Raw genomic sequence first — 10129 nt, 5'->3', positions numbered from 1 at the left:
GTCTCCTGGTGCTCAGCTTTGTTCTTCGTACTTTTGTTTTTAGTTATTTCCAGTATTTTCCTTTTTCTGTCCGTTGTGCATTGTGTTTTTTTACCGGACCCCGCAAGGATGGAGCGCGAGCTACAAGTGCTTCTGCTACGAAAGAAGGTAGCGTTGCTACGATTAATGCGAGAAAAGAGGAACCGGAGCGAGCGGACCTGTTGGGTTCGCCCGATTTTTCTCAAGAGGAAGGAGGAAGGGCTCTACCACACTGCCGTAAGTAGAAGAGCTTATAAATATAGACTTTTAGTAGACTTCCGACACCCCCGAAATCGATACTCCAAACGATACGATTCATGCCAAAGGCGGCGGCGGAGATCGCTTCGATCCCACTTTAGACTGTCCGCACAAATCGGGTTCTTAAATCGTATCGCTCTAGGATTTACTACAGAGGTTCCTGAAGGTGGTGGAAGCTTTCACTAAAATTGTGGAAAGATTGGCTCACCTGAGTAAATCAAGAAAAATCAAAAACTGTTTTTCCTGTACTTTGCATGTACAGTTAAATAATATTTTGTGTCGCTATGGCGCTTATTTTGGCCAACTGAAGTAGAGTATTGTAACAGTTGGGACCAGATGCCGAAGTTTCAGATCTTTCCGTTCTCTGATTTAAAACAAGTTTGCGATTTTTGTAAACCTTCATTGAGAAAATAGACAAGGTTCTCAGTAAAAGACGCCATGCATGTCCATAATTAAAAATAATGAGAATCGGGCATCTGGTTGAAAACGTTTGTGCCACATTTGGACAGAGACACTGTTCGGTGATGTAGTCTAAATTTACTGTCAGAAAAACATGGTTCTCTTTTCTCCCAAAACAAGCTGTATATTGACCAGGCAAGCTAATTACAAGGTTTTCCTTCTTGCTCAGATGAAGCTGATGAGACAAGGAGACCACCAGTTCTTCAAGAAGTTTTATCGGATGAGCCCAGCTACCTTCGACATGCTGCATGAGCTGGTGCAGGCAGATTTGCAGCGCATGCACTGCATACGTGAGCCCCTGGCATCGGAAGAGCGACTTGCCATCACTCTGAGGTATGTGTAGTTTCCTACTGAGGCGTGAATTGCAATGGTTCTTCAGAGGCAGACAGCCTGTTCTCTTGACCAAGTCTGCGGTGTCGTTTGAGCTCTTGTTTATACTCCAATGTAACGTTGACGGGCGCGTGCGCCCAACCTTGTCGCGTCACGTTGCTATGAAAGGAGCTTCTATACTTCGACAACAGTCGAACGCAATGCAATGTAACGTCGCGCGCCTCGGCAACCGTCGACGAAGCTTTCGACAAGGTAGGCTCTGCTCGAATTGCGGCGTCGGCTGGCGACGGTCGTTACCCAGAAGCCTTCACGCCAGCTCCTGTGATTGCCGTGCTCCCGTCGTTGCTCCAGTCGGGCATCGGTCAGGCGGAGTTGTGTATTCGTCTGCCTGCCGTTCGTGCTTGTGTCATGGAGTGTAGCCGCTGGTGAGTTAGATATGCTTGTGTTGGTGCACAGTTTGCCTATGTCATTCTATTGATTCCATTTGCTCGATGGAGTGAGCCGGCGCGTCGACGTAGACCTGTCTCGGAGCCGTTAAAATGTGTAGGCGTAACGACACCGCGGACGCGCTTGAAGCTTTTCGACGAACATCGGCTTCCCATTTTGGCGTCATATCCGTGAGTTTTCGACGCAAAAGGCTAGTCATGAGGTGGTTGCTCCGAACCACCATCTACTTCTCTTTTGTTGATGTTGGTCGACACCATGACCGGCTAATATTGTTCTTCTTTCGCTGACCACGTATGACTTTCGTTAGGAAATAAATGTGTTTCTATGCAAGTTATCTTCATTATTTCCTCGTTTTTAAGCATACCTCAGTGCAGAGATATCAACTGCCGCGAATCGCAGCTTTTGACACATTTAACTTCTCATCATCACCGTTGAAGGGCAGCCGGGCAGCGCTGTTTCTTGCGAACGGAAGCGGAAATTCGCCACCAGCGAGACTAAACCACGCAATCGCCATGGAGACGCGCATGCGCAATGTGAAGCAATTCGTTGGAGCGCTTTGAACGACGCCAGACTATAAACACGGTTGACAATTCCTTTCGCAACGCGGCGTGGCGAAGTGGATGACAAACGTCGTTTTACGTCGTCAAATGTTAGGTTTGTCGACGTCGGAGCATAAACATACTAAATGCAAGTAGAAAACTACTTTTCCCCCCATGTCGGGATTATGAATTTGCTTTTTTCTAACCACAGAAGTATGCTATAGCAGTAGCATTGCCTTTTGCTCTGAATATTAATGAAATGAATTACAAAGAACACTTAAAAAATATGTGCATTAACTGTATCCGGTAATTGAATATGTTCTTTACTTCAGCTACCTTGCATCCGGTCAAGATGTGAAGGACGTGGCCTTGGCGTACAGGGTCGGGCTGGAAACAGCTCGGCTGGCTGTTCACGAGACCTGCCGCGCCCTCTGGGCCAGACTGTGCCCCATTTACATGAAGGTGAGCACTTTATATACTGGTTGTATGATATGACAAATTTAATTTGTTAGGAGATCATAGGTGTAGACTACGGGGGGGGCATTGGGGCTCGTGCCCCCCCTGGTGAATTCGGGGGGACAGAGCCCCCCCCCCCCCCCTCGGGCCCGGGCCGTGATCCTTACCAAGACGCTGTTTACGTGCCATGTAACGAGCTTCTAGTAGCAACATGTGAACAAAATAACACCCACGTTGCATTTATTGACAAAATACATGGGAAATGGAATTCCAGCGTGCTTTCGTTAGCTTCCAGTTCTGTCTTGAAGGAAACGCGCAGCACCCCCCCCCCCCCCCCCCCCCCCCCAAGGAGAACTCAGCCTGCCCCTCCCGGGAAAATGGAAAGTCTACGCAGCTGGAGGTGTCCATAACCTACAGACTCTGATCTGTAGGCTATAGACAAATTGTAGTTCACATGCCATCCACACATTGCCTCCCGTGAGTCCTGGCAAGCACCTCGGTGCATTGCTGCACTGTTGCCCCTCATCTTGCCTTGCAATGCGGCTTTCAAGGCAGACCTACAGAATTATCTGCCACGAGGAAAACCCTTTTCCTGTAGGCTTCTCTTGGTTCCCTTTCACACTTCTCTCTCTTCTCCTGGTAGGATCATGTTTCTTATGGTGAATTCCACTCGTAGATCCGGAGCGCTTTCCAAAATCCGCAAGGGAGGCAAAATTTTGCTCCGTGAAACCCGCTACGAATCGACAAGGGGAAGATAAACTTGCATTTTTGGAGCGACCTCCCCCACACCCCTCCCCACCGCTTCCCCCTCCGCCGTTCAAAATGGCCGCTGCTCAAACTTGACAAGCCCACCAACGCTTCAGCCGACTGATCTTTCCGACGGCCAGTGTCGACTGTCACTGCTTAGTTGCAGAAATAACACGCGACATAGATCGGGCGAAAATATACGTACATGGCGCCCACGTCATAAATAACAAAGACGTCCGCGTTCGGCACCGTCACAAACCTTTCGGCCGCCTCGGAGTGGCGGGGCACACACAGCGATTGCCAGTGGTGGAATTCAGATTTCTGGTACGACTTTAATAAACACAGAGGTAACAAACCATCACTTGTGCGGTTGTTGCCTAATCACTTCTTGCTTCATTTCACGGGAAAACGCCGGCGGAATCCAGTGTAAAAAGGTAAACAATCATTGGCTGCAGAATGAACAGGCCTAACCTTGCGTCTCCCTCCGGCTTTTCTGTCGATCTTCCTTTCACGATCACAGATGTCAGCCCTTACGATTTACCACGCTCCACAGTCCTGGCTTTGTATCCCTGATCTACGCGAGGTAGAAGCGTTCGAGCTGTCACAATCCCGCGTAAACAAACGACGCACCCACACAAATCCAACTCTATGACCCGACCGGTCCGGCCCGCCGGTGCCGCCGACCTCTCCAACCTCGCCGTGCATGCGCACTGCCGATTTAGAAGGAAATCATGTGGGCCACTCTGTCAGCTTCTGCAGAGATCTGTGAAATCCCGCAGAGCAAGTTCGGTGGGGTTTGATGCGCTCCGTGGAGCGGGCGCTGCCAGAGATCTACGAGCGGAAGATGACCAACTCGAGTCAGATCTGCGAGCAGAATATGAGCGCTCCAAATGGGAGCGCTTTTGGAGCACTCGAGACCTGCGAGCGGAATTTACCATTAGCTAGTCCTCGCAAAAAGGAAGAAAGTGTTTTTGTTTATCAGGTGAAAAACGGAATTGAGGGGTGGTTTTTTGGCTTCTGGCTCCATATCTCACTGTGAGACAGTTTCTCCACATGTTTTATTGCTCTGCATACACCCTCAAAATTCACACAACTATAACAGTTCATCTGGAACACCAAATCTAGCACATCAGAACGTTTGGAAAATTGATGCACAAAGTCTTGTCATCCGGCCATCAGTTGGTTTTGTTTTCGTAATCCCTGGCGACATGTCAGTACAGAAACCTTAATCCTGCATACAACTAGCCACTTAATGGCTATGGAACGGTCAAAAAAGCGATCCTGTGAAGTGCGCCCTTATGCACCTTGGTAGGTTGAAGCTCTGGGACAGAGTATGGTGAGAGTGGTGACAAAGGAATGAAGTGAAAAGGTACCTATCCTCTTTAATCAAGGCAGAGCCTGAAGGTTTGTGGCTTCAGGAAGACAAAGCTCTCCCTTTGTGTCTACTCTCTACACACCAACTCAACTATCTTACGTCATGCCACAGCAGTGGTGCTTGGGGCGCACTTCCAGTTCAAGGTGTGAGCAGAAAATTGCATGCGGGCCGGGCATTGCTATGTTTTCTTGCTAGAAACTTTCCTTCCCAAGGTTTTGCGGTATTGTGTAGACTGGGGCTGCACTGAAAGATCTAGGAAAGGCGTCATAATCAGTTTTCATGTGTCTCCTGCCTGCCCGATCTTACCGAGAATGTTGATAGATGCCGTGAAAAAAGAAAACAAGTCGCCATCAGACCATCATCGCCTGCGCAGCATGCACTTAAAGTGAATTTAAGGAGTCTTCTTGTCATAACATTTGATTGTATTGTTCCAACATTAACTCGGGAGCACCACCATGTGGTCCGACCCACCCGGTTCACGTTCAGTGCATTTTCACATTCAAACAGCTGTCTGCATGTTGAACAGCAGTCGTCACATTTGACCGACTATTGCCTCCAGACCCTGTCAAAGCTATCCATGCCGTCGACATGGTAATTAGGCTTCAAAATAATTATAGCCATCTAAAATCTTGTAAACTTAAAGGGTGTATGGGGTAAATCTGCTCGGTGTTGTAAACATTATTACAAGGTGATGTGACAGTTGTAACCGGTAGTGATAGTGGACTGGTAACAGTAGGATTGAATTCATAACGCAAGAGCCTGCCATACAAGTGTTGTAACACACTTCCACTGCCAATTCCTCTTCCACCCCCAATAATAGTGAATAAAATTTGTTTTGTTGGTAAGCCATAGCCTGATTTGTAAATTTATAAATAAATGTTGTCTATTATACAGCCCCCCACGGAGGCTGAATGGGTCGAAGTGGGAAATGGCTTCTCGCGGAGGTGGCAGTTCCCGAACTGCCTTGGAGCAGTGGACGGGAAGCATGTTGCGATAACCTGCCCCAAGAACTCTGGCAGCACCTATTACAACTACAAGGTATGTCTCTGGTCCTTGTCACCATGTCTTAGATATAGCTTGGTAGTTTGTAAATGATCAGAATTCAGGCTTGACAGTTGTGCTGTGAATTTTCCATAGCTTTTATGAAACCCTTATGCAGATTATACCACGTGGGTACATGCTTTTTGACCCCTGGGACCACTGTCATAGCCTGTTCAGCTTAGAATGGATTACAGCCGATGCTGCAAGTCACCGAAGTCAATACAGAGTTCAAGCTTGCCATGTGACCTTCTATCTGGCTAGAGGGATACACGCCTAGTGAAGGCACCTCACATACACAGACCACTTGATTGGCTAAAGTGCTTATAGTTTTACTGCAATCCATCTTATCGTGAAACGGATTATAGTGAATAATGCTTCGCAAAATTAATGTAAGACAACAAAGAATCAACATGAAACTGAAGGTGACCACAAACCTGTAGCAATTCTAACGGCCCAAATTTTGTGTAGTTTGTATAAAAGTAACAGGAAATTTGCTGAGGAATGCCTAAAGCCACAACCACATGGCATTCTTCATGCAATGTGCTGATGTCTGTCCCGGCCACATTTCGGTGTCGGCACCGGAAGTGGCTTGCTGTGCAGAGATTAATTGGAGATTGGTGCACGGCAGAAGTAAGGCTAAGTACAACTGCTGGAACTTCCGAGTCAGTCTCTGTGTGGCCTATGCAGCAAGTTATGAATGTTTTGAGATTGGGGGTACAGCTTCTGTACTGCAACATTAAACCTTAAAGGGATACTACAACGAAATTTCGGCGCTCATTTTTTGGTTTGTATGTGTTCAAAAGAGCAGTATCACATGGAACATAAATATCTTGTTAAAAAAGTCTCGAAAAGGAATTTTAAAACGAATTAAACGATTAGCAAAGAGCACCTGGTGGATGTCGCTAACGCCTCGTTTGTAATGCTCGTCTAGGAACCTTGACAGCTAGTGACGGAGGTTGTCTCGTCTCCGGCCACGACGATAGAAGGGGGGAAGGACGAACTCCCCTCTTCCCGAGAATCCCTCTTGTGTGTCGCAGAAGTCGCTATTGTCCCCCTAGAAGATTATAGAAGATTAACCCGTCGTTCAAAATTCGTACAAAAGCAGCCGCTTCGGTGGCTGGAACGACTAGGCCATCCTCTCGACGTCAGCCTCGCCGTAGCTTTGCTCGTCTTGAGACGATCTACGTCACGATTGCGTTGGATGTCACGTGCTCTAAGCTGAGCCTTGTCCGAGCGCTTGCCAGAGTGGGCCGTTTATAACGAAAAATACAGCCACCAGGATCAAAATGCAAACGTGCGATTGTCATTTACGGATATTGTGGATCATATTCAACCTATTTTTGAACACGACGGGAATATTTCAAATTTCGTTGAAGTATCCCTTTAAAGCTTGTAAGTACTAAAGATCCTTTCTTGTCCAGCACCAGTACACTGCCTTATCTCACATCAGGTGCACGCTAATGCTGAGACATTGACACTGGTGAAGCACATAAAAAACAGTCCGTGTAGTTGGGGCCTAAGACGTTTTGCATGTGTATTTGTCATTTTGTTTTATAGAACAAATACATAAATAAATTTGAAGCATGCATTGTCTACTCACATTCTTAGAGGTTGCGATATAGCAGTCTATTGAGAAAATTGCAACTGCCGGAAAAGTTTCCAGAAGAATAGCATTTAGCATAGACGGCATGAATACAACAGTGCTTTCTTCCATGTTTTGCTTTTTATGAATATATCAAAATGGGCACAAATGTAGCATGTACTTAAGGGCTGAAATTTAGTATAATTTGTCCTATACTTTGCTTCAGCTTAAGTCCAGACGCAGCAGATGCTACAAGCGCGAGCATGTGGCCCTCAACAGTGCTTGTACCGCACGAGCGCGCGTGCTTGGCAGCGACGCTGAAAGCATGGAGCTCGCACTTGTAGCTTCTGCTAAAGGTTTGAAACCACGCTTTAGAGTTAATTGGTGCACGAGTTGGCATTGGAATAAGAAATACTAAAGGAATGGTTAGCTTGATGATATCTGAAAATGATTGTGGCTTTGCAGCTGCAAATAATGATGAATGTATAAACATTATTCAGTTGACCATCTCCAAGCAGAAGTTAGGCAAACATGTGATATTAGAATGGCAATCTGGGCTAGTTGGTTCATGTGTATTTTCGGTGCCCTGAAAGTTAAACATGGATAGTTTGTGTAATGTTATCATGAGCAGTTTTGTTAACCACAACACCTCTCTCTTTAGCACACCTTCTCCATAGTGCTGATGGCGGTCGTCGACAGTGGCTACCGCTTCGTTTTAATCGACGTTGGGGCCGAGGGACGGCAGAGCGATGGGGGAGTCTTCAAGGCATCCGATTTTGGGCAAGCCCTCGAGAACGGCACCCTCAACCTCCCCGACCTGGGCAAGCTCCCCCGGTGCCAGGATCCTCGACTGGCCCCTCACGTCTTCGTCGGGGACGAAGCGTTTCAGCTGAGGCCCGATTTTCTGCGGCCATATCCCGCCAAGGACCTGACCGGGGAGAAGCGGGTCTTCAACTACAGGCTCAGCCGAGGAAGGTATGCCCAGATAACTAGTTGGCTAGCTTAAATTAGATGTAGCAACAACTGTGACAACATGAATTACAAAATCTGTCCACATTCATTCTTCCTCCCCACAGAAGGTGCGCTGAAAATGCCTTCGGCATAATGGCGGCTCGGTGGAGGATCCTGTTGCGGACAATCAACCTGATTCCACAAAATGTGGATTACGTCGTCAAGGCCACGTGCGTGTTGCATAACTACCTGCTGGAACACCGCGAGCATCCCGAAGGCTATGCAGATAAGGACGATTGTTTCGGGAACACCACAGAAGGGTCCTGGAGAGCAGAAACGTCGGAGGCTTCGAAGAAGCTGCTCTTCTCGATGCAGCCGACATTTTCTCGCAACTTCTCAGATGAGGCTGGGGCAGCTAGAGAAGTATACACCCACTACTTCTCTAGTCCACCAGGGGAGGTTAAGTGGCAGTGGAAGTTGCCTGGCGTAGACAAAGGAAAAATCCAAAGAGGTCTCGTGCAGAAAGGTGCAATGATGAAGTAAAGCCATGTTCCAGATTTGGTGAAAGAATCGTTAAAGGGGCGGTGCAACGATTTTCGGACTTCGGTCAAAGATTTCTGGAAGTTGCCCCCTGACACTTCTGAAGTAAAGAACAGAAAACCGATTTTGCCTGCGTGTCCTATTTTTTGCGTAAAAAAAAGTTAAAGATTGGTATTTCGGGCACCCCTCAACTCACTCCCAGTCTTCAGGGTCACACCTGGTCGCACTCCCAGTGACGTCATTCGGAGTGCCGTGTAGCTTCCCGTGTGCTATCTCGGAGGAAGCTTCCCCTCCCTCTCTCTGCGTACATTAGCGGGCGCTATGCTGCAGCTTAGAGCCGAGCGAGGTCACGTAATCTTTCCGCCGTAGTTCCTTCGGCTGCCACTTGAGGCTGCAGGTGGGGGAAAAAGCTCGACTTTTGCTTTGCGATTATGCAGCGGAATCGCGACATTTTTAATGAAGGAAGTGTATTCTCTATCCTCTGGGACACGATAAACAACGTAAAAATGATGAGATGCATATTCTTTTAATCATAAGATTGTTGCACCGCCCCTTTAAGAGCTCCAGTGATGAAAGTGGCATTCAACCTTTTGTAGCTGGTTCTGTAGCAGACTTTTTTCCTTGCCTCCTACTTTCCTACTTAATAACTGAGCAATAAACTTTTTCTTTTTCGCTTTGCTTATTTTTGTGCAGGTTTGGCAAAATTCTTAGCAAAAATGTCACTGCAGCGCAAGATGTAGCAGACTTTCGATTATGGTGCAAAAGGGCGCAGCACTTCCATCACTGGAACTCTTTCGACGTCCTAACTGGAATGGCTCATTAAACCTGCACATTTTTTTGTCGTACTGCTCTGCCCAAGTTTTGTCGAGTATAGTTGACACCAGGCAGATTCCACTGTGCAAGCATCGACGCAAATCTTGTTTTACAACTGTTTTAGCTAGTGATTGACGATTTTGGTGTGCTCAGCATTGTGAAACGAAACCTATGTTAAAATTTTTCTTGCCTCTTTATGTCAATTTATTTTCGCACCTGTAACATTTCTTACTTTTGTTAGCTACATTTCCAGGTATTATTAAAGCTGTTGAATGTATTTTTAGTGAGTTCTGTATAGTTTGCAGTCTTTGCTCCAGTTGCAAGACTTTGCCCTCGGAACTGGACCATGTCTTGTCCTTTCTAGTTTTAAGGATCCTCCTGTTTGTTCTGTAAAATAAAGAAAATTCTGTGCTTCACTTTCTTTATTGCTATTCAAATGGTAAAAGTATACAAGCAAACGGCCACCAAAATGCAGCTTGCTAAGACCTTACCCACCCTCCCCCCCCCCAACGAAAAAAAACATTACCATATTTTCTGGGATATAGTCCACACTCGGCGCCTAATCCAAATGTA

At 46.8% G+C, this 10129-nt stretch overlaps 1 protein-coding gene across 1 annotated transcript; it reads left to right on the top strand.

The window, feature by feature from the left end:
• The first annotated feature begins 237 nt into the window (after positions 1-237).
• Positions 238-8763, top strand: LOC120836167 (protein ANTAGONIST OF LIKE HETEROCHROMATIN PROTEIN 1-like). The gene is made up of 6 exons (XM_040502113.2): positions 238-255; positions 905-1068; positions 2384-2513; positions 5524-5667; positions 7914-8227; positions 8329-8763. Exons 2-6 carry the CDS (start codon positions 905-907, stop codon positions 8744-8746), a joined length of 1170 nt encoding a protein of 389 aa, XP_040358047.1. The 5' UTR covers positions 238-255; the 3' UTR covers positions 8747-8763.
• Positions 8764-10129: the final 1366 nt, after the last annotated feature.

The sequence above is a fragment of the Ixodes scapularis genome, unplaced genomic scaffold, assembly GCF_016920785.2.
Source record: "Ixodes scapularis isolate PalLabHiFi unplaced genomic scaffold, ASM1692078v2 PGA_scaffold28__5_contigs__length_5199819, whole genome shotgun sequence".
NCBI classification, from domain to species: Eukaryota; Metazoa; Arthropoda; class Arachnida; order Ixodida; family Ixodidae; genus Ixodes; species Ixodes scapularis.
The sequence above is the reverse complement of the archived record's forward strand: the minus strand, read 5'-3'. Positions and strand labels throughout refer to the sequence as shown.